General features: G+C 47.6%; 1 protein-coding gene across 1 annotated transcript in view; it reads left to right on the top strand.

Moving 5' to 3' along the window:
• Positions 1-23,707, top strand: part of ANTXR1 (ANTXR cell adhesion molecule 1) — a 214,224-nt gene that overhangs the window by 146,750 nt on the left and 43,767 nt on the right. The window contains exons 15-17 of the mRNA XM_040623392.1: positions 7,674-7,769; positions 8,279-8,446; positions 18,177-18,257. Coding sequence (XP_040479326.1) covers positions 7,674-7,769; positions 8,279-8,446; positions 18,177-18,257 — 345 coding nt within the window. The remainder of the gene's footprint in view (positions 1-7,673; positions 7,770-8,278; positions 8,447-18,176; positions 18,258-23,707) is intronic.

Below are 23,707 nucleotides of genomic sequence, written 5' to 3'. Positions count from 1 at the left end.
AAATCAAGGATGAACAGGAACTGAACGGAACTGGCCGCCACAGACAGAAGGGTTTGGGAGGGTTTCCTACCTGCAAAGATAAAATCTGAGATGCAAACATAGATATTTTTATTTAAATTTTATTTTATATTTTATCCATACAATTTTCTCCTCTACCATAGACACTTTAGGTTTCTCTTTTCCCTGCAGAGACGTATGCTTCGTGTATGTAGATCAGGGCAAGGCTGATACATTCTCCAAAGAATTAGTGATTCTAGGAACAGCCTGATGCTATGGTAGTCCGTTTTTCTTTCCTTGAAAACAATGTTACCGAAAGATTTGCCAGGCAGTAATAAAAATATATTGGGGGCTGGGGGGGGGTGCCAATATCCTGATCTTGCTCTCAAATCCTCATCATTTAAAGGAAGAGAAACCGTCTTAGACTCTGCCATAAACTGGACCGCAGGCAGTTCTGGTGCAAGCATGGGCTGGGGCACAATCTGGTGGAGGCACTAAAGGCTAACGGTGAGAAGGAGCATCCCTGGGCAGGAGTGCCAGGTCAGGAGCTTTCCTCATCCTCTGATCACTCCCAGAGCAACAGGCCTCCCTGGATGCATCACTCACCAATTTAGAAGCCAGGGTACAGGTCTGAAAACTTAGTGGGATCCAAAGACATAGGGGTGAGGATTCAAGTTCATTGCCCTCAACCCCTAAAGTCTATTGTATGCAAACTGAGCATAAGCCCCTCATCACTCCTCTTCCCAATGCCGTTGTCAAGTTTCTTGCATAAGGAGAGAAGAATGATTGAATTTACCATTCCAGGGGTCTGTTATATCCTGAACCATATGCTCGTAAGCCAAGGGATTTAATAGCTGCAATCAATTAAAGCACATATTGTTGGAATGCAAACTTTCTGCCCAGAAATCAAGGGAGGAAATTACATTGCTTCGCAAAGAGGAGGGAGGGAAAAAACCCTCTTTACATCCACAAAAGCCTTTTCTTAATCCTTCAAGAGAAAGAAAGCACCGTGGCAAGTTCCACGGATTCCAGTTTGGCTGTGTTTCCCTCGTGTGCAGCTGTCTCATACACCCAGAGGAAAACAGGGCAAGAAGCTTTCGCTTGATGAAGTTGCTCTGTTTGCCCTGAGGTGAAGAATGTTCCCTCCCTTCGTTATGTTCAGTTGGAGGAGCTGCTGCCCTTTCTTCTGGTGCTGACCCTGCATTTGCCTTTGGAAGGCGACCTGGCAGCCACTGTGGTCAATATGCACCAGGAGACTTAGGTACCAGACTGTGGGGTGTGAGTTGCGCAACGCCACCTAGTTTCATTAACTATTTTCATAGAAGTCATACTTCCACGTGAAGAAGGCAGATCTGGTTTCTGAAACAGAAGGACAACCTTGGGATACTTGAGATCTAAAGGGTTGTGTTAGACATGAAGGAGCTTCTGGGCTGGCTGGGGCAGGGTGCAGGCTGCACTGATCACTTAGCATGTGTGTTGGCCCTGATAATTCCTTGGCCTGGTGAGTTAAGCAGCCCAAATCTCCTTCCTAATGTTTCAGCAGAAAAATAATAAAGAAATCTCACAGGAACAGATAACATAATTTAGCCCTACAAAGGATCTTACCTAGTGCCCTGAAAATCATAGTCTGAATCTAGACTTCTAGAACCTTCTCTACTCCAGCTTTCTCCATTCAAATCCCACCAGTCCTTCAGGCACAGCTCATGTGCTACTATCTCCAGAAAACACACTGGAATTCCTCCCATCAGCACTAATCTCTCATTTCTCCCTTCTCTGCGTTCCAGGGTATTTTACTGACCTTTTCTTCTACGTCAATGTTTAAGATCATTAGCTACTTGAAGGTCAGGATCTATATCTCACTAATCTTGGACTTATCCCCAAAGAGCTTAACACAACGTCTAACACTCAATTAATGGCTCTATGAAGTCAAACACTCTGCCATATATGTGAACAAGTTCAGCATTAATTATCCAAACTTTCATCAGTTCTATAAGCCTCATATCCTAAGGGAGACAGATCTACTACTTAAATAGCCAAACGTAGAATGAACACAACTTTATAATGAGCTCTCAGTGGTCCTCTTTAAGAGGGAATATCGAAATGCATAGTTTAAAAAAGCAGGACTTTTTGAGATTTCATGCAACCAACAGTGATCCTTCTGTATAAAGAGAAGACAAAGAAAAATGACTTTTTTCAAGACCTCAGGAAAAGCAAGAAAGCTCAATTGTAACAACTAAGAGGGGTATTTCCTGGGTTGAGAGTCTTCTCTAACTGGCAGCAGAGTGAGGAATCCTTACAAAGTCTCTAGGTCCTCCGAATTATGGTCAGTGTAAGGGGGGATCCAATCATGTGGTACTTCATCTGATGGCTTAGTTCTGAGTCACCTTCCATGGACTTTGTGGCTATGCTTGTTTGGGAGGAGGAGGGATGCCTACTGAAGGCGTTGACGTGGGTGGGCATACGATTCATAAGCCCCTGGCTTTGAATAATGAACTTATTTCCAGGTTCATTATCATGCTCACTCATCCTAACCATTTCTCTGGGGCAAGAACTTTTTAGATGAGAAAACCGAGCTATGAGAAAATCATATAACTTGTCTAGGACCAGGCAAGTTGAACTGCTTCATGGCTATGTCTCCAAGGACAGCCGGAGTCGCCCCCACGCTGGAGGGCTGAAGAGCCAAGTGACTGCCAGGCATCTTTTTTCCACTGGACATTACATACACACACACACACACACACACACACACACACACACACACGTATGCTCCAAGCATCAGCCCTAGAACAGGCCCAGAATTCAGTATCCTCTATTTCAGTAGTTTAAAAAAGAACATCACCACTAAAAAAGGAAATACTCTCTTCTTCATTGATGAATACAGGACAATCATGGTGCTGTCCTTAATTATTGTGTGTGCACGTGAACAGATATGATACGGGGTCATGATATGTGAAATGCAACTCCGAATGGGGCCATCTTCGCTCAGCTGGGATTTTTGGTATTTACCAAGAGAAGTGTCGTTGGACTTTTCTGACTTGTCAGTTCACTCCTAGGAATTCATCTCCAAGACTGACCTTGAGGGTGACCTCTCTGGCTTATCCCCAAAGACCTCAGATGAGACAGTACAGCCAGTTCTGCTCTGGGTTCTGCCCTCCAGAGCCTCGTGGGCCTGGGAGTGTCAGTGGCCTTGGTCCTTTACTTACGTCGTCACCCTCACAAAGCATACTCTTCTATAAATGTAGACATTCTCGGTGGCAGATTCATTCTTTTTGCTCTCTTTATTTTTTTCAAAATATAACACTGGGCTGGCAAGCCGTGGGGGCTCAGCTCCAGTTGCTTGAGTGAGTAAACGAAGGAACAGACAAATAAAGGGCCCTTGTTTGTGGCGAGATAGGGCTTCTCCTCAGGGCTGAAGATGGGTTCTCCTTCAACCAAATGGTAAATGCAACTGTCTCCTTGGACTCGATTCTGCTTCACTTACGTTCTCCTTTGTGTAGAGAGTTGCGACTGGTGCCCGCCTTGCAGTGAATTGGGGGCGGGCGGCCTAATTTGGCCCCCATAGAGCCTTGAATTCTATGGGGAATCGGGGAGTTCTTCACAGAATAGCTTCCATTCCAGCGACATTCTAAAAGAGCCGTAGAAGCAGCGGAGGACGGATGCTCTGAGCATGCAGAGCCCTGAAGGGTGAAGCGTGGAGTTGTACAAAACCCTGGCATGATTAGGAAGATGGTGAAATTCAGTGTCTAAGGGCAGCACAGGACTAGCCCAGTTATGGGCGAAACCAAACGTGCGTGTCAGGCTCGGTGTTCTGGAACTCTCTTCCTGGAGCAGGGCCGCCCGAGGACCAGCCGCTCAGAAGAGGCGTCTGCCGTCTGAGTAACGTGCTGCCATTCGTTTTACCCACGCACAGCCAACTAGATGTCTGAGGCCACCGCATCCTTTAAGATTTAAACATAACTTCCCCTGATGGGAAACCAGCATCCCTCCCTAATCTCTGCGGTTTCTCCAAACACCACTGACTCCTCCTTCTTGCTTCAGCCATATCTCATCTTCTTCATCTGTCAAGCACCATCTTGCAAACCTGATTCCTACACTCCCCCCACCCCACCAAGGCACCACGGGCATAAGACCATCTACATAGGGGCTTGAAAAGGTTTAAAAGTACAGGGGTGAGTTACAGCGCAGGCCAGCATCCTTGTCATTCCTGCTCCTGGGAGGTGCCTGAGGCCCTCTGCTCAGGTGGGCCCGGGCAGTCTGCGGACAGCTCGCATCCACTCTCTCCCGCCCATCCTCTGCTGACTGCCCGCAAACCCCCCGTCCCTACTACTTTGCTCCGGCAGAGCAATTTGGCTTATCCAGTCTGTCCCTTAATAATTGCAAAGGATCTGTGTCCTGGTAGGTCTTCCTCACCCGCCACATCCTTGAAGGGCAGTGTGACGGGGGCTCCCCAATTTGATGTAGAGATTCGCTTCCGGTGCTGCTGATGTTCTTAGTGGCATTGCTGGGGACTGTGATTTTACTCCATCAGTTTGGGGCCAAATGAAAAGACACATCAAAGATTCCCTCCTCTTCTGAAGATTGCAAAACCCTCTAGTCTCTAGAATGTGTAAACAGAGCCATGGTAACTGCAGGGAAATTCTGACTCCCGTCGGTCAAACCCTGGGCCTTTGTGTTGTCTTTGCTGTTGTTTGAGTTTGGCAGGCAAGCTCGGGTCAGGGGATTACACGGCAGGCTTGGTGGAGCAGAGCGAAGCCCTGGCATTTCCTGTTGTGGGAAGGCCGGCCCCTGCTGCACATGCTCACATGCTCGGCAGAGCAGAGACCAGAGCCCGCAGCTAGTCCGTGGCGGGAGGGACGACGTGAGGAAGGGCAGCTCCGGCTGCAGACAGGGGGAAGGTCCCTGGACAAGGCATCAGGGAACAGGACCAGAGCCTCGACTCTGTTCATTTCTCCGTTCATTTCTCCAGATCTGACTGTACAATGAAAAGGCTCCAGTAAATGGTCTCCAGTGTTCGTACTCCTGTTCTTTAAAAAAAAAAAAAAAAAAATCAGGAGACTCCTAAGACCATTTCAGTTCCCTGTTGAATAAATCGGCTTTAGTCCTGGAGTTTCTTATGTTCTTGGTGCTGCTATGTTCATTTTTGGGTGATATTATTTCATTTCTCTCCTTTGGAAAACTGCATGAGACCAGCCGTGAAGCCGTATTTCATATATGACACACAGACACCCACCTCTAGGGATAGTTTAACCGTATGTGTAAGATACCGAAGGCTTTTGGTTTAACATCCTAAGCCTTCTGAAATTCTCTCACAGGGTAAAATACTGTGAACTGATATTGGGGCTCTTTGGTTTTATCATTTTATCATGTCTTACAGTCATAAAGCGTCAAAATGAGCAGGGACAAGGGGGGAAGGAGAAAAGTAGCATTTATTTGATAGCAGCAAATGCCTGGAAAAGCAAAACCTGAAGGACAAAACCCAGAACTTTGTTGACACTGAGAAACAAACGAGAGTAAGGTTCCCTGGGCTCAAATGCAGTTCTGCCACCCATGAGCAGGGCGACCTGAGTCCCCAAACCCGCTCTATTCCTCCTCCCTAACGTGGACGTAATAGCGTCCCTACCGGGCTGCCCGCCGTGAGGTTAAAAGGTTAGTGCACGTAGAGCACTTGGAAGAGTGTCTGACACATGCATGTAAAGGCTTCGTAATTCAGCTGTGGTTATCGCAAACTCGGTACCTGTTTATCGACCACCTCCTGTGCACCAGGCTCCGTACAAGACCTAGAATACAAGGGCAACAGAATCCACTCTGTGCTCAGGGCTCACAGTCCCCTGGTGAAGAAGGACAGATCTGTTTTAAAAAGACAGAGAGACCAACCCAAGTATCAGCTGCCAAGATGTTGCAAATCCCCCCGTCTGCTGTGATCATGTCCTTTAAGGTCTATAAAATGTTTTAAATTTTTTAAAAAGATGCCTGCCCGTCCCAAGCGCAGCAAGTCACCCAGAGAGTCTTAATGCATTAATGTGTTATCGCTTTGCTGCATCATCTCTGGATCTCTGTCCTGCTGACGACTTGTCCTTGTCGGTTCCTTGCCTCCTGCATGGGATGCCCCTTTCCGCACACTGATAGAACTATCCCCACCTAGGACTCCACTCCGAGTCCTTGACTCCCTGGTACCACCAACACAGGCTGTGGGAAGCAGGCTTGTTCTGGGCAATTGCAGCCTCTTGGGCGTATTCTTCTGCTTTGCAGAGACTCCTTTTTCAACTTCCGTTTTTTTACCCAGGAGGGAAATCACTCCACCACCCTATAGTCCCTCTGTGACTGTAGATGGTGATATTTTTCTCCCCTCAACAGGAATAATTTTGGTGCCAAGATAAGGAGCAGTTTTGCTAATTATCCTTCCCTTTTCCATCCATAAAGTTACAAGTTCCTCCTGTTTTCTCCCTTCATCTTAAAGAATACAGTAAGCGCTAACTTCGGTCACTGAGCAAAGCTGCAGACACTGAGTTAACTGCTTTATTTGAATCATTTCATCTCATTTGTTTGTAAATTCAACAGATAATTCTTAGGTACCTCCCACATGCTAGGTGCCACTCAAAAAGCTAAAAATGCAATGGTAAACATGACAAATAAACAGAAGCTTCCATGGAACCCTTACATTCCAGCCTGGAGAGACCAACAGTAAATACATATCAAGCCATGTTAGGATCCATTATGGAAACTGAAACAGATTGATGGGATGAAGAGACTGGGCCTACTGTAGAAGGATGTCCAGAGAAGGCCTCTCGAGGAGTGATAGGAAGGAGCCAGCCAGGAGAAGAGCAGGGGGGAAGCATTCCTGGGCAGGGGGACAGCTTGTGCGCAGGCCTCGAGACAGGAATGTACTCAGTGTCTGAGGGACAGAGAGAGGGCAAGCAGGCTGGAGCGCAGGGAGGCAGAGCGTGGTAAGGAAGAAGGCTGGAGAGGTGAGCTAAGGCCAGAGCTTGCAGAGCAGAGCTGGGGTCGAGATTCTCTGCTGCCCGGTGGAGAACAGACTGTAGCCGAGCAGTTCGGCAGGGAGGCCGGCTAGGTGGCTACTATAGTATCTTGGAGAAAGTGTAGGGGACTTGGGACCAATGGTGTGGGGTGGGGTTGGAGGTGGGGGTGGAGAAGTCACAGATTTGGGGTCTTTTAGAAGTAAGGTCAACAGAATTTGCTGGCAAACTGAGATGAATCGGGGGAGGGACGGTGGGGGAGAGAGAAGATTCAAGAGGGGCTCCAGACAGTGGGGAAACTGGAGGAGGAGCAGTTTAAGGTGAGGATGTGGGGAGACTCCTCTTGGATGTGGTATTCTTGAGATGGTTAGTAGTCCCTTGAGAGGAGACATCAATGTCAAGTCAACGTTTGGGTTCAGAGGAGTCGGGGATGAAGAGATAAACACGCAAGTCGTCGGCACACGGATGGAATTAGATGAAATACCCTATGAAGGGGTAGAGATGCACAAGGGAACGGGTCCCAGGATTGTGCCAGCACCCAACCAGGTCGTTCTGCTTTTACCCCCACTTTACAGATAAGAAGATAAGCTCAGATGGGTAAGATGACTTGCCCCAAGGAAGGCCCCAGGGGTAACCCAGGCAGTTGACTCCCATCACTTTGCCAAAGTGGACGTGTACATAGACCAGTTGTGCTTTCTGCAGGAAGAAGATGATGACGGTCTGCCCAAGAAAAAGTGGCCTACCGTAGATGCCTCTTACTATGGTGGGCGGGGCGTTGGAGGCATTAAAAGGATGGAGGTAAGAACACAGCTTCATGTACTCACATCAGTGTGCCAGCCACCAGATAAAACTGGTGAAAACTCATACTTGAGGTCTGATGGGGATGGGGATTATATAAGGCATCAGATGGAGAGGTGGCAGGTATACCCCTTTGACGGTGCACCCCCATACCTCGCCCACCATTGAGTCAGAGTAGTTTGCTCATCTGTTCAAGCCCCTTGGTGGTTTCCTCTCTCACAGGAATAAAATCCGAAGTTTTTATCTGGGACTGCAGGGCCTTTGCACATGCTGTTCCCACAGCCTGGACAGTTCCTCCCCTAAACATCCATCTGCCCAGCTTGCTCTCTCTGCCCCTTCAACGCTTCCTCTTTCCCTTTTTCCACACCCTCCTCTTCCCTGGCCCTCAAAACCCAAAGGAATTGAGGGGTGGGTAGCATTCACACTACACATCACTCGTGTATGTACGACGCCCATTCTCCAGGGACTTTATTTTGTCATTTTGCTTTATCATATGTTATTTATTTTAGGTTCGTTGGGGAGAAAAGGGTTCCACAGAAGAAGGTGCTAAGTTGGAAAAGGCAAAGAATGCCAGAGTCAAGATGCCGGAGCAGGAATACGAATTCCCCGAGCCTCGGAATCTCAACAACAACATGCGGCGGCCCTCTTCCCCCCGGAAGTGGTACTCCCCGATCAAGGTGTGTCTCTCTCTCTCTACTCAGAAATCTATCATCACTCTTGACAAGACACTTACATAGGAAGATCAGACTCTTGACATGATCAAATATCCAACCAAATTCCAGATTATCACAAAGGAACACATTTCTAAAATCATGGACTTAAAAGTATAGGTATTTCCTTGCTCTGTTTTGACAATATCAAGGTTGAGACTAGGCTTTTAAAAATCACCTTGGCAAACAGGTGGAATGCAAGTGGACTAGGAGTCAGGAGACGGGTAGGAACCCTAGAAGATCACCGTACATTTCTGTAACAGCTCACTTCAGTGGTAGGCAGTTCCACTAACCAAAATGGCAGCATTGACCTTGATGCCTTATCTGTCTTCCTCTTGCCATAGCACAAGCCCATCCCCCTTTATCCAAGCCTCCTGCCAGCCTTTCAGGTGTTGGCCATGGAGCTAGGACTCACTCTTCCTGGCTGTGAGCAAAACCCCTTTTTTTCTCCACTATCCCTCTTCCCCTCCACAGCTCCAGAAAGTAAACCTCTTTGGCTTCTTAGGAAGTGTAAGCCGTAGAAGGTAGTTAATCCTTCCTGAAGGCTTCTTTTCTCTTCCTCTTGTTCTTCCTCTACGTCTATAGTGCACACAGAAACTAGACCAATTCCAAGGCCACGAGTGAAAGACCCCGTGTGAGAGCCAGCTCTCGTCATGCACGGGCACACATGCACCCACACGGCCTTTACCCTTCTTCCAATGAGAGTGAAAGTAATATTCACCACTCGTTAAGTTATTTGCTAATCTTAGAGCAGCCCTTGTCCTATGAAATCAAAAGAAATAATCATTTTAAACAATGCAGTGAAATGTCATTGGTAGACGTTTCATCTCAGCCAAGCTAGCTCATGCTCCCACTAACTGTATTTTCATTTTGGTTTGCTGTGTTTAAAGCAAGGAGATTCTTTTTTAAGATAAGTCCTCCCCGCCCCCCGCCTCAGGGCAATGGCTTGAACTCTGGAAAGATGTGGGCGAAACATAGCTTGCTTGCCTAACAGCTGTTTGCTTCTAATTATTTTCTCATGCAGACCATGCAATGGCGTGCATGCGTGTGCAGACAGGAAGGAGCCAAGCAGAGTCTCTGAGATGAACAAGAAAGGGAATTTTCTATTATGTCGTTTTTAGGAATCTGTACCTTGTGACTAACATGACATACTTGGTTGTAGCCAGGTTTTCAGTTCTGTAATCTTGGATTTGGAAAGAACGTTAGTTCTGTTTGAAGATTCCAGTTTCTGCTTGAAAGCATGTTACTCCTCTGCTAACCGGTGGTTTAGGACTGAGTTTTAGGAAACAAATAGGGATAGAGAACGACTAGATTTAGAAATCTAAAAACATTCCCAACACGCACTTGGAATTAGTGTCAATTCAACAAGCATTTGTCGTGCTGGGTACTGCCCGATACTAAGCATACAGAGGTTCTCAAACCTGGGTGAGTATCAGAGTTACCCTGAGACCTTTAAAAATACAGATTCCCAGGCCTCGTGACTTAGCGTCACGCAAAAAGTTTTCAAAGGCACATGGGCCATCGTCACTTGCTCACTTTTTCTTATCCAGTGAAACTCCTTCCCCCTCCCCCTGTGCCCCCTATTTAACATCCAGACTCCCTAATCCATACCCTTCTGTTGCCCCCAATTACTCTTCCTTCCAAACCCCTGCTCTTGGGCCTCCTCCTTAGTCACTGTGTTCAACTGCTGGTTCGCATAGTGTGGTCTCTGGACCAGCAGCAGCGGCATCCCCCAGGAACTTACTGGAAATGCGCATTCTCAGGCCCAACCCAGATCTACTAACTCCATGACTTTGGGGGTGGGGCCCAGCAATCTGGGATTGAACAAGCCCAGTTAAGAAATTGTCCTGAAGGTTCCAGCCAGGCTTCCCTAGGAGGCTCCCTGAAGGCAGGAATCTTGGCACTTGACCATGATCACACCTCAGAGATTTGCCAGAAGTCCCAGCAAGCAGGCCCACGTTAGAGCTCGCAGCCCCTTTTTACCACAGACACAACTGCTGGATTCGTGTGAAGTGGTTGAGAATCTGAATGTCCAGGAAACCCCAAACAGCCAGGTGGAAAAGACTTGTGATGCTGGTGGACGGGCCAAGGCCCTCAGCAGGACTGCCCTCCTCTGACCTGGGAAAGGTGACTGCCATCCTGCTGGTGGGGCAGCTCAAGCCAACGCCTGCTCAGCTCATTCTATACAAAAGCCCGCTGGTGTGACTGCCCATGCTTGAGTCTTCTCCCCACCAGATTGGACCCCTGGAGGCACCAGGGACGCCTACCTCATCTTTAGCCTGTGGTAGACAGTACCACGCCTGGCCCAGCACAGGGACTCCAGCGTCTCTTGTTAAAGAGCTGACATGAAGGATGAAGTAGGAAACCACCCCAGAGCGCGCTGCCGGTTAGACTGTCTCCTGTGATGCACACAGATCATGCTGGCACCTTCAGTCTGAAGAAGGTGGCATTCTTCTTGCCATCTCTTTGAGGAGAGGAGAGAAAAAGAGGTCATCATATGTGTTTATGGGCCGGATGGTTGACGGAAGGGTAGAAACAAGGAGGTTTCAGAATAGAAGCCCAGAAAGGAATTCAAAAGTAAAATTGTCTATCTCTCCAGAAGAAGGGCGGACTTGCTACAACTTCCGAGTTCATACTGTTGAACAAGTCTCATGCTCCGCGATGAGCCCCATCTTCGCCACGGTGCCTGTGGACGTCACTGGGCCTTGGAAAAACATTTAGCCTCATGTAGTACCATAAACTCTGCTTCCCTGAGCCCTCTGTCTGGATTTGTCCCGGTCTTGGCAGGGAACAGAAGCACACTCAAGAGGGTTGAACTTTTGGTGAGGGCAGGGTTAAAGGAATTCACAGAGATCACCATGCGTACAGGGACTAGCAACAGTGGGAGCTCTTGCACCCCTGGGCCTAAAGGACAAGGAGAGGAGATGGCATCATTGGAGCCAGTGGCCAGGAGAGGAGGCCACCCATTGGGAGCTGTGGCCATAGAGAGGGAATCAGCAACCCAAATCTGCCCTACCCCCTGTTTTTATATGGCCCACAAACAAAGAGTGGTTTTCCTTATTTTTAAGTGGTTATGTAAGTGTCTCTATAATATCCTAGAGTTTGTCTCTTGAGCTACAAAGCCTAAAATATTTACTCTGTGGCCCTTTACAGAAAACGTTTGCAGATCCCTACCCTATAAGAACACAGCCACTGAAGAAGGCAGGGGGTCAGGGAGGGAACCAAAGGACTGAGCGCCCCCACCTCTCCCTCATCCTGCCCTCATCTCCTCTGGTACCACCGACCGACCAAACCAAAGGGAAACCCGATGGTGTTATCTGTAGAGGGCAGGCTTCTAGGGCATAGAGCTAGGAAGGCAGAGAAAGGGAGAGAGTGGATGGGCGCAGACAGCTCAAGGAGAATGACCACCCTACTCTCTGCACCCACTATAATAGGGACAATACTCCCACCTAGTGCGAAACTTTTAGGAGACACTGGGAAGACCCTTAGTTTCCCCAGTGAAAGTGGTCAGAATCATATACCTCTTTAAATGTATTGCATTTAACTCACTTTTTTCATGCATTTTATGAAACAGATATGAGGAGCAGAGAAGCAGGTGAGTGCATTTGCTAAGCAAACCCAGTGGGGACTCATCAAGAGAAGAAGTCCACAATGGGTTTCTCCCCGCCATTCCCCAGTCTAATTTAAGGCACTGACCACAGCAGCCATACTTCACCCTTTCCTCATTCCAAGCTCATGACTAGGAAATTTTCCAATATTTGGCCTTAATTTGCCTTTGCTCAGTTTTCACCCCCTGGATTGACAGCACCCCATGCTTCTCATTAAATTGGGACTGACCATTTCAGACAAGTTAAGTAATGCCCAGATAGATGGCCTCCAGACAGATTAAAAGCAGGACTGTTTTCAGGTTTGCTGGAAGGCTTGCGGCCTCTAGAGAAACCATTTTCTCCCTCTCTAGTAGCTCCTCCACATGACTGGAAATGACAGAAACGACAGCTGAAGGACACAAGCCAGACCCCAGATGGCCAGGCAGACCGGCTGTTCTTTGCAAGACAGCCAGGCCGTGAAGGAGCAGAGTCAGCCCGTACTACTCTCAGGGCCTGGGAGGGGGTGGTCTTCTGTTCTGCTCATTTTGTACCAGGCCAGCCTTCATCCCTGGCTTAAAGCACCTTGACCTTGTAATCAAGCCGCATTGAGTCGTGAAACTGTACTGGACGGAGCTGTATGTAGCCCAGTAAACACGCCAAAGCCTGAAGTGTTGTCAGATGGGCCGCTGATGTTGAGCAGACTTTTTCTTGTCCCTCTCTGGCTACTTTTTATAATAGCTCCAAACTTTTTTTTAAACAAAGACCGAAACTCAAAAAGAGCAAAGCAAAGAGTACCCCGTGTGAGTGTGTGCACGTGTGTGTGTGTGTGTGAGAGAGAGACAGCGTGTTTCCAACGTTATTCATTCATCTATTTCTTTTGAAGAGAAGCAAGGGTCACAATATTTACCATGTATTTGAAGGTGTAAAAATTCCCGTGTTAGTCTGTAACAGCCCTATCGTTGAGCTCCCTTCAAAATTCTCAACCTCTGACTAACTTCCAAGCAGCCAAGGCAGACAAACCAGAAGAGAAGACACAGCTGTTGCCTGGCCAAAATTTAGAAAAGGAGAGAAAAGGAAGCGCAGCCACAAACCCCAGGCACCAGGATGCTTAGAGTGGTGGCCGCATAAACATTCCTGGCCCTGTCTTGTTGTTTAGGAAGGAACAAAAACTAGAGTTGACATAGAACTCTGCTTGCCTGCCTTTGTGGACTCGAAGTCTGTCTGAGCCCGAGTCTGGTTTGGGAGCGTGGAATTGGTAAATTTCTCATTTGATAGTCAAAATGTGTCAACTTCCTATGAAAGAAAGCTATACTTAAATGTCAGCTCATATATTCTGACAGGGGGTCCTGAGGGTAATGGGAAAATCTCTGTTTCAGCTTCCCAGCAGCCGTTGGGCGTTTCTCCCGGGGAGGGATCAGTGCCTTGAAATGCGCCCTACGGACAGGCCTGTGTATGATGGACACTCAAATCCGAGATAAACAGTGGAGTCAACTCAAAGGTCCCTCCCTCCCCTGACTTCGGGTAAAGCCCAAGGGCTGGTGGAGAAAATCCCCTGAGGCCTTTCATGCCCCAAAGGGATATTATCAATAACCTCATCAGCTGCTATCTTGAAATGACAGGCTGCTACCCACATTCAGAAAAATAAAGGCTCCAACAGCCTTTGTTACACACTTCTCCTTGACCTCAGAGAGTAATTTTTTATCCTCTTCTTGGTTATAAACACACTTATTCTAAAACTCACTCCAGCTCTTGCATAAGAAGCTACCTGCTGTAGGAGCAGAACAGGTGTTGGAAGTGTCAGTTACACAGATTGTTTCCTGTGTCCCAGAGGTGGGACTCAGAACCTGCAAGTACTACTAAGACTAACTAACTAGTCTCACCTTGGCCAGAGGAGCCTAAGGACAGCAGCTCACCCGGATGAAGCCCTCCCCTGGGTGAGACATATACTGTAAGTTGGGCCCAATTCCAAACGCTTTCCATGCACTCGCTCCTTTATTTCTTACATCAACCCTCAGAAGTAGAAATTCCTACTACTCCCATTTACAGAGGGAAAAACTAAGGCACAGAGTGGTTAGATAACTTGCCTAAATTCATACTGCTAGTAAGATGTTTCTTGGTTTATTTTATTAATAGCAAAGCATCCATTCAAGCTAGCAATGAAATCCGTTATTAATCAAACAGGAGAGAGGACTGGGAGCCTGAAGGTAAAAGACCAATCAGGAAACTGTTCACAGGATGAGTGACAGGCGATGAGGGCCGGGGCCAAGGCAGGAGCCATGGAGACAGTGGGCCAGGGTGGACAGGAAGCAGTGGGAGGAGAGCTGTGACAGAGAGAATGGCCATGAGACACGGTTGAAGTTGAATATGAGGAGCTGGCCGAGGGAGAGGACGTGACAATGATTCTCTGGTGTCTGGCTTGGCCGGGGAAATGTCAGAGGTGCCAGGAACCAAACAGGGCGTACGAAAGGGGGAGCAGGTTGGGGAAAGATCTTTCAGTTTTCACTACCTGTGCTGTATCTGCGTGACAACTAAAATTTGTAGGTTATTGGATCTGGAGTTCAAGAGAGGTCTGAGCTGAAGGTAGAATTTGTAAGCCATCAGCAGAGAGATGGTGAGAGCCCCCGAGTGGACCACTCAGCCTGAGGGAGAGGCTGGAGGAGGGGAGCACCAGGTGGAGGCTGAAAAGGACTAAGCCGAGAGGTAGGAAGGAGGAGGCAGAGGCTGGAGGCACTGAGGCCAAGGGAGAGTGTGCAGAAGGGAGAGGCCCAGTGCATGAGGTCTCAGAATCGAGCAAAAGGAGGCCCAGCAGTGGCCAAGACATTTGGCACTTGGGATCCGTGGGTGGCCTGAGTGGGTGCAGCTCTGGTGGAGTGTTGTGGCCACCAAACACTGCCAGACAGGCCAGACCACAGCGGGCTGGAGGGCGATGAGAAGTGTGGCCTGGGGGAAGTGGAGAGGGGGTTGAAGGAGCACAGAATGGAGGACCGGTGACGTTCACACTATTGGATTCTTACACTCTGCATTACGTTCTTTTCCGTCTTTCTACAGAGCCTTCCAGATGATCATTTTAATGACTTGCCCATGACCATACATAATATTTAATGGACACTTTCTTTTTTTTTTTTTTTAAAGATTTTATTTATTTATTTGACAGAGATAGAGACAGCCAGCGAGAGAGGGAACACAAGCAGGGGGAGTGGGAGAGGAAGAAGCAGGCTCATAGCAGAGGAGCCTGATGTGGGGCTCGATCCCACAACACCGGGACCACGCCCCGAGCCGAAGGCAGACGCTTAACCGCTGTGCCACCCAGGCACCCCTTAATGGACACTTTCTATGAGACGAGTATCTAAGTCCAATATCTAATTGCAGGCCTTATAACAAGTCTATAGGGTAGACGGTACCATTGTGGTCCATTTTAAAGATGAGAAAGGCGAGGCTTAGGGAAACGAACCAGCTTGCCCAGTACCGTAGACCTGGGAGGGGCAGACCCAGAATACAAACTCAGGCTGTCTGAATCGTGCTTTGTGCTAAGCATCACACTAGGGCCCACTGCCACCAGAAGGCCTGACTTACTACCGATTCTCGTGGTGTGACACATCTGCGTGGTCTCTGCTCTTCTGCTCTGCGTGTAGCTTTAGCTTTAAATTTCGGCAAATATTCTTCCAGCCCCATCTTATTGTTCCTCGTGTGTGAAGCAGTTGAGTGATTAGTACACGGAACGCTGTGGGTGGGCTGATTTGCAAGGACAAATACTGGGCGTCCCCCAAAATAGGGAAAGAAAAGAGGCATTCGTCCAGGAAACCCACCTGGTTTTATCCTGAAATATAAATGCTTATCCCAAGGAACCTTAAAGGAAAACATGTAACTGATGATTGAAATGGTTTAATACAAAAACCATGCTGAACACAGCAGCAGTCCCATCCAGCTTTCTAACATCATTTCAAAATATTTTTAGAGGCTTTCGTAAACACTTTGCCAAAAGAGATGAGAAACATGACACTTAGCAAGACGAAGTTTAACCCACAAGAACTTGAGCAAGAGTTGATAGAGGTTCAAGAGCAGGCTTTTTTGTATTTGATTATAACCCACAGGAAAACAATGTCAACACATGAAGTCTTCAGGGTGATATTCTTGAATTGATGCTTCCGCTATAAAAGCTTTGTGTCAAGCAACTTGAAGGGCTCCGGACTTCCCCAGCCTTTCGGCACCATCCTGTAGAGACCAGCTGATGGCCTTCAAACATGCCTCGCTGAGACCCCAGTAGGAAGTACAGTGTGGCCCACACTGTGTGCGCGCACACAAACACCCACCGGTACCCACGCCCAGACACATTGAACTGATGCGAATTTGTCACAAAGTCATAGTGACCATCACCATGTGCAAGTGACTCGAGTATTTTCTTCCCTCTTCTATTTTATTTCTTAAACTTTCCAGTCCTAATACACAGAATTGTTTCCTGAGGACTTGAAGAGTTGCAACCCAGAGTTTAGAAACCCTACTCTAAAGGATCTAAGTTGAAGTACTCCAGCCAGAAGATGTGCACGAGGAAGAATCTACAGTTGGTATAATAGAGAGTACATGAGCTTCGGAATTACACAGCCGTGGGGTCCAATCGCACCTCTCCAACTTACAAGCTGTGTGTCTAGGCGTTAGTTGTCAGTCTGACCTTCCGCTTCCTCTCCATAATCTTTTTGGACTTTGGCAGAAGACCCTTGTGAAAGCACCCAGCCCAGCAATTAGAAGCACTAAATTCATTCATGCATCCAACTAGTATTTACTGAGCACCAGATGCTCCCCTAGGAGTTAACAAACCCAGTGACACCGCTGCTTTCCTGGAGTTGACACTCCGGTTGGCAGAGACAGACGATAGACAAATAAACATAGACTATGTCAGGGATTAATAAGGGCCCTTGCCGCTGTAACAAGCTACCAGTAACTTAGTGACTTAAAACACCAATGGATTATTTTACAGTTCTGGAGGTCAGAAGCCCAAGATAGGTCTCACTGGGCTAAAATCAAGGTGAGACCAGGGCTACATCTCTTTTAGAGGCTCTAGGAGAGAATCCATTTCCTTGTCTTTTCTAGAGTCTAGAGGCTGCCCCCTTTCATTGGTTTCTGGCCCCCTTCCCACTCCAAAGCACCCGTTTGTTGAACCTTTCTCACAGGTATCACTCTGACTCTCCGTCTGTTGGCACAACTTCTCTGATTCTGACCTTCCTGCTCTATGAAGGATCCACACGGTTATACTGGGTCCACCTGCATAATCCAGGATAATCTCCCCATCTCAAGATCCTTAACTTAATCACATGGGCAAAGTCCTTTTTGCCCTGGGAGTTAACGTATTAAGGGTTAATAGAGCAAAGCTAAATAAATGTCATTGTCCCCTCCTGTATTTGCAGCAGGGAAATCAACCTCATTCAGCACGGCTAGGGAAGGAGAAAGGCTAGAGGCACTAGACTGCCTTCATCACACACTGAAGACTTCAGCACTCACAGACGCACTCCTCTCAGAGTCAACCCATTGCCTACAACTCCAAAGGGGTTGTGATTTGGGGCAATCTGGGATGTTTGGTCATCTGTCCCTTGAGCCTGGGATTCCTGAACAAGTCACAGGTGCTGAGTGAGCCTAGGGGACAACGAGGGATCTGCATCCCAGGGCCTTTCATTGGTCTTGCTCCACTGACATTTCTGTTTAGTAATTTTCCTCGATTTGTCATCATTGCTTCATTCATGAACTCTGGGCATTAAGTGGGAAGAAAAAACTTTAGTGAAAGTTGAAAAGATAGACTTGTGGTGTGAGGATATGCCCAGAAATGTGGTAAAAGCAAAATCTGAGAGCCTGAATGAGCTTCTCTGTGTTTGCAGATTTGGGGCTGCCCCCAAGGCTCAGCTGTACCCTGCATGCAAATCAGGGTCTCTTCTCCTTCTACGTTCCTGCAGGCCCCTGAACTTAGGGCCCGGAGAGCCCGTTAGCCTGTTACAACCACATTGCCGGTGGTGTGTTGTTCACATGACTGAAGACGTATGGAAAGTTCTACATGTCTGTGCTGGCAACTGCTCTGGTTTCATTTGTAATCTTAGTGCATTTGTTTTTGTTTTTGTCTTTTTCAGGGAAAACTGGATGCCTTGTGGGTCCTACTAAGGAAAGGATATGATCGTGTGTCTGTGATGCGTCCACAGCCGGGAGACACGGTAGGATTCATTAATGGTGTCACACACACATTGTTTTTCTCTCTCCCTCTGACTTCGCTGAACTAGAATAACTCCAGATATATCCAGCTGTTATTTTATGTTGTGAAAATCAGATACTAATTCTCAAAATTCTGGTTTCTATAAGACTTTGAGTGTTGACTTGTTTTTTCTGGAAAGGATTTTGACCTAAATAAGTCAAGTTAAACTTCCTAGAACTAGAGCTTCTTAATTGATAGGTACTGTGAGTGAAAGAGACAGGGCTGGCTTGTGCCTAGGCTGTGCCAGGAGAGAGGCCTGCGGCTCCCCAGAGCAGTGGCCAGTGGTAACCAACAAGATGCCAGCCACAAGATGGGGCAAGGAAATGAGGGCCACAGAAAACTCCCACCATCTTCCAGCAGGTATTGGGCCCAACTGGTCCAAGACCTCAGGAGGGTCTTCTGACAGTCAGGGACCAAAACGGTCAGGGCCAAGCTTGGAGTGTCTCCAACTAAGAGGAGGCAGAAAGGAGGAGCCAGCCATCTGGCCCATCTTCATTCTGTCAATGAGAAAATAGAGGACAAGAGAAGGTGAGTAATTTGTTCTGTTCACACAGTAACGATGCTAGAAACAACCCCAGTTCTCCTGAAATCACACTGTTGCTCTGTCTTCTTGTAAGAGCTTGTCTCTTGTCCCTATATTTTATAAAACGAAGCTTGGGACCAATTTCTCCCTCAACTATCAGCAAACTACACCTTCCATCCACTTCTCTAGGAGTCAGACACACTAACCCAAAAGCAAAATAAAGGTGTCTGACTTGGAACTCCTTTCAAATCAGGTAAAGAACTTCTTTCTTGGCAGGAAAACTCCAGGCAAGTTACTTAACCTCTCTGAACTTCAACTTTATAAAGTAGATGACACTTTGGCTGGTTGGAGAAGGTCATGTTTGTGAAGAATTTGGTCTAGTGGTGAACACACAGTAATGCTCAACCAATGGCAAATATAATTGTGATTATTTACTTGGTGCTTTTCTACTGTCTGTGAAGGGCTGATGCAGAAATTCAAAGCATATCACAACTACTGTGTATCAGGCGTACCTGCTTGTTTACCCTGCTCGCTCTTTGACACGGGACAACTGGTAAAACACAAGAGCACAGCTATGAGGCAGGCCCCTCTTCCTTTGCACCTGGTGACAGTGGGTGGTTTGTGGCTGAGGGGATTTGGTCTAAAGTTTCCTAGCTGTGCGATTAGCTGTGTCTGCCTGCAGGTTGTGGCAGGGACAGCAGGCAAGTAGGATGTGACAGGAACCAGGTCATATAAATGTGGAGCTGACTTGGCTCTCGTGGCATATGGAATTCGTATTTTGTCTGTGAAAGTCCATAAGAATACACTGTGATAGCAAATTTTAAGGTGCAAACTCTACAGTTAACAGAAATGAGCCCAGGCCGTAAATTTCGTACACTCGGGGTAGTATTTGGCCTCATGAGTTAGACATCTGTTTTCCGTGGGAAATTAAGAAGTATTTTTTAGCACGCATGAGACTCATCTAACAGATTAAGAAAAAACAGTAAGATACCTAAACTCAGGTTCAACAGTACTATTTTTTTGTCACGGAATATGCTGGTCATGTGTGCAAGCCCGGTTCCTTCGGAGCACCTGAGAAACAGCTCCACTAAGATTTGTTACCATGCCATCCCCCACAGGGCAGTTTGGCAGAAACAAATTCGTAAGCTGAGTCAACGGGAGAAGTCGTAGGGGTTAGTGTGATGGATAAGACACAGGCATCAACACTGTTTGGCATGAAAAGGCCAAAGGGATAAATCCAGCAACAATGGAATGCAAACTGATGGAACGTCCTCTCATGAATCACACCTCAACTGAATCTCCTGTTTGCGAATTTTGAATGAAAGTTTGTATTAACATTTGAAGATGTTCTCTACACTTTTGAGAAACACGATACCGCCTTGAATTCTCATTCTCCGATCACACTAAATAACAGATCTGAAGTACAGAAGGTCTGAGAGTTAGGATACATCTGACCATATTCTCAGTACTGTCTCAAATGGATTATTGTCCCGCCTACTATGAAATGGGCTTTCTTTATAGAAATCCTGATAAAATTTTAAGACACATAGAGAAACAGATGCCGAGAATTGTGTCCTTGTCGTCATGACGATGGCCCCAGACATCTTGATGTTCGCATGGAGTTACACGAGAAAGGTCACAGAACAGAACAGGTAGGAAGGGCACCTCAAAGCTGCCTTGTGGCAACTCAGGAAAGAGTTCCCGGGGAGGGGGGCTAGGTTGTAGCTTTGTGTACGTGCTTGTTCTTTTTTGTTTTGCATAACTTCAGGAGACTCGCCACAGATCTGCATCACTGGCACGGTGATGACTCTGTACGAATTCCTCAGCACTGATTTATGGGGCTGATTTATGGGCTGACCACATTTTCCATAAACTCAAAATGACTACATCCAGGCATGTGCTTGTGAACAAGAGTCACAGGTTCTGAATTTTTCCTTTAAAACAAAAACAAAAACAAAAATCACCTAATTACATTCTCCATTACATTCTGAATGGTTTCAAACACATGTTGACCTCACAGAAACCTGGCAGTTCTTCCTTCTCCGTTCCTATCTGCCCCATCCTCCCCAGTTTAACCCACCCTGGCCGTGCAGATGCAGACAGGGCCCACCAACAGAGCCTTTGAGGCTGCCTGCTCAAAGGACTGAGTGCCTCCTGCCTCCACCACAGACTTGAGGGCTGCGGAGGCCCGAGCCCAGAGCCACACCCTTCCCTGGGACTGGCGCCCACCACCTCAGAGCTGTCCAAGCCCCAGGTCAGGGAAAACATGAATGGGACCACAGCAGGAGCCATGAGCTTCCAGTCCACCACCAGCCTGGCTTCCTTTTTCTTCTTGGGGTGGGCTCACAGTCCTATTGTTCCTTGGTACCCACCAGGAAATCCCTGGGCCAATATGCAAGAGAAAATGCCAGAAGAAACCACTTAAGTAGCAAACCAGCAACACATCTGATCCTAAAATGTAAAGAGTTCACTAAGCATGTGATACCCTTTGCTGAAACCATCCCCCTGCCTCCAGTATGTAGCTGTACTATGCTTTTTCTAAAACACATACCTCAGCATGACATTCTGAGGCTTCAGACTTGCAAAGACCAGAAAAAAGCCCCCCAAAATAGCTTGATTTAGAAAGAACCCCCTAATTTTAAACGCAGGGATGTAAGGGAACTTCAGAGATAAGGTTCATGGAATCCAGTGGTTTTCAACCTGGTTGAAACTTGTGATCACCTGAGGAGCTTTAAAACACTGACATGGGGGTGGAGCGGGGAGAGGGGAGGAGGGCTGGGTGACTCAGTCGACTGAGTGCCCAACTCTTGGTTTTGGCTCAAGACATGATCTCAGGGTGGTGGGATCAAGCCCCACATCAGGCTCTGTGCTCAGCGGGGAGTTTGCTGAAGATTCTCTCTCCGTCTCTCTCCCCGCCCACACTCTCTCTCTGTAAAATTAATAAATCTTAAAAAACAAAAAACTGACCCTCGGATCCCACCCCAAAGGTTTTATTTCATTGATCTGGGATGAGGTCTGTGCATTGGGATTTTAGAAGCTCCCCAGGTGGTTCTAACAGCAACTAGGGTTAAGAATCGGTGATCTGGTCCAATTCCCTATTTTTCATCCAAGATAGCATCTTCTCTTTCCTTCTCCATCAGTTTGAAGGCAACTCTCCACACTCCTTCAGAACCTGATGGCCGTGTCTCGCAGGCATAAGGGAAATGGATGATTACTGTCTTCATGGGCTTTCACCAGACCCTTTCCTACCACGAAGATTAACGTTGCCTCGGGCCACTATCGTATTGTTACTGCTTAGGGGAAAAGGATGGAAAGGAAGAACTCTAACTCTGCCTCATATGGTTTTTTCTGGATGGAATTCAATTGATATATTGACCAGTCTAACCGCTCCCCAGTTGTTTTTACCTCTGCTCGGGCCATCCCCCTTCACGTGCTCTGGGAGGGACCCACTAGAATTGGATGTCTTCTTTGTTTTCAGCTCTTCTGTTTCTCCCAGATCGGACATCGGGAGGCCGGTACATTCCATTACTATCAGCAAGAACAAAAAACTAAGGCACACTCAGCTTGTTTTGTAAAACTGGGCCTCCTTAACCATCAGAAGAGACCCAGGAAACACACACGTAAATGTACATAAACAATGTTTGAAACTTATCTGAAGCTCAGCCCCAGAGGTTGTGAAATCCTCTCCTGCAGCTCCAGCCCCTGGCTGCTGTCTGCGCAGCTGTTTCCAATAAGGGAGCAAGGCCGGTCACATGGGCACTGTGTGGCCGAGGCCAGAGTGAGCCGGGCAGGTTATCTCAGAGGGCAGAGCGCATGCTCAGCTCGTCCTTCGAAAGCAGATGAGCCTCCTGTAACGTAAGCAACTCAGAGAAAGGCTCTGTGCTCTGCCTCTCTCTCTCTTTTCCCCATTTTCCACATTCCCTGTATTACCTCTTTCTTCTTCCCTCTTTAACTTGGCTGCCTTCCCTCAAACATTCTTTGATCAAACATCTACTATGCTCCCACTGAGAACCCATCACGGAGCCAGACACTGAAGATACCAGTTAGAACAGGACTGAATTTTGGCTTCCCAGGATTGAGTGTAGGACTTGGAAGAGAAGAGAGAATCAGGCATTGTACTGACCACAGGTGGTTATGGAAGAGCAAACCCATTCACAGTCATTTGGGGAACGACGATGATCTCTATTTACAGAGCAGAAACTGAGGCTGAGGGTAGGTGATTAACTTTGCAAGGGCACACTGCTGGTAATGTGACAGGATTTTTATTCCCTTAGCGCCCATTGTTCTTGGTCATGCCGCTTCAAAGAATTGAAGAGGTGGACCAGACGAAGAGGGGTGGGCAGCAAGGCAAAGTTTATTGAGCGATAGTACGAAGCTCCCAGAGACGGAGGGGACCCCAGAAGGTTGCGTTTTGGCGTTCAAATTTAGGGGTTTTTATAAGCTCTTTTACAGAACGACCTTGAGCAAGCTGAGTGGGGGCGCCCTGCGGATTGGCTGCTAAGGGGTGCCAATCAGGACTTTGATCACGCACCTGTCTACCTACTGGGTTATTGTTCACGTGTCGACGGTCTTTTGGGCTGACATGTGGAGACGAACTGCCTCCACTTGTGATAGTGACCGATGTTTTATGGTTAGCTGTTTGGTCTCAGGATGTCTTGCAAAAGTCAGTTCTGCAGAGGCTGCTGGACGGGATGCTATCGTGGTCTCGGCTAAGCTGTCAAACAGGATGCTCGTGCGGTTTCGTCCTAGCATCCCGGCTCCCCGTTTTCTTGTTGGGGACCCTGGCCCTGACTACCCGAGTGTCCGACCAACTCCTAACAGTAAGGGGCAGATCGGGGGCTTGAATTCAAGACTATCAGATACTAGGGGTTCCTCAAGCCCTTCACGCA

Source organism: Ursus maritimus, unplaced genomic scaffold (assembly GCF_017311325.1).
Source record: "Ursus maritimus isolate PB19 unplaced genomic scaffold, ASM1731132v1 scaffold_6, whole genome shotgun sequence".
NCBI lineage: Eukaryota > Metazoa > Chordata > Mammalia > Carnivora > Ursidae > Ursus > Ursus maritimus.
The sequence above is the reverse complement of the archived record's forward strand: the minus strand, read 5'-3'. Positions and strand labels throughout refer to the sequence as shown.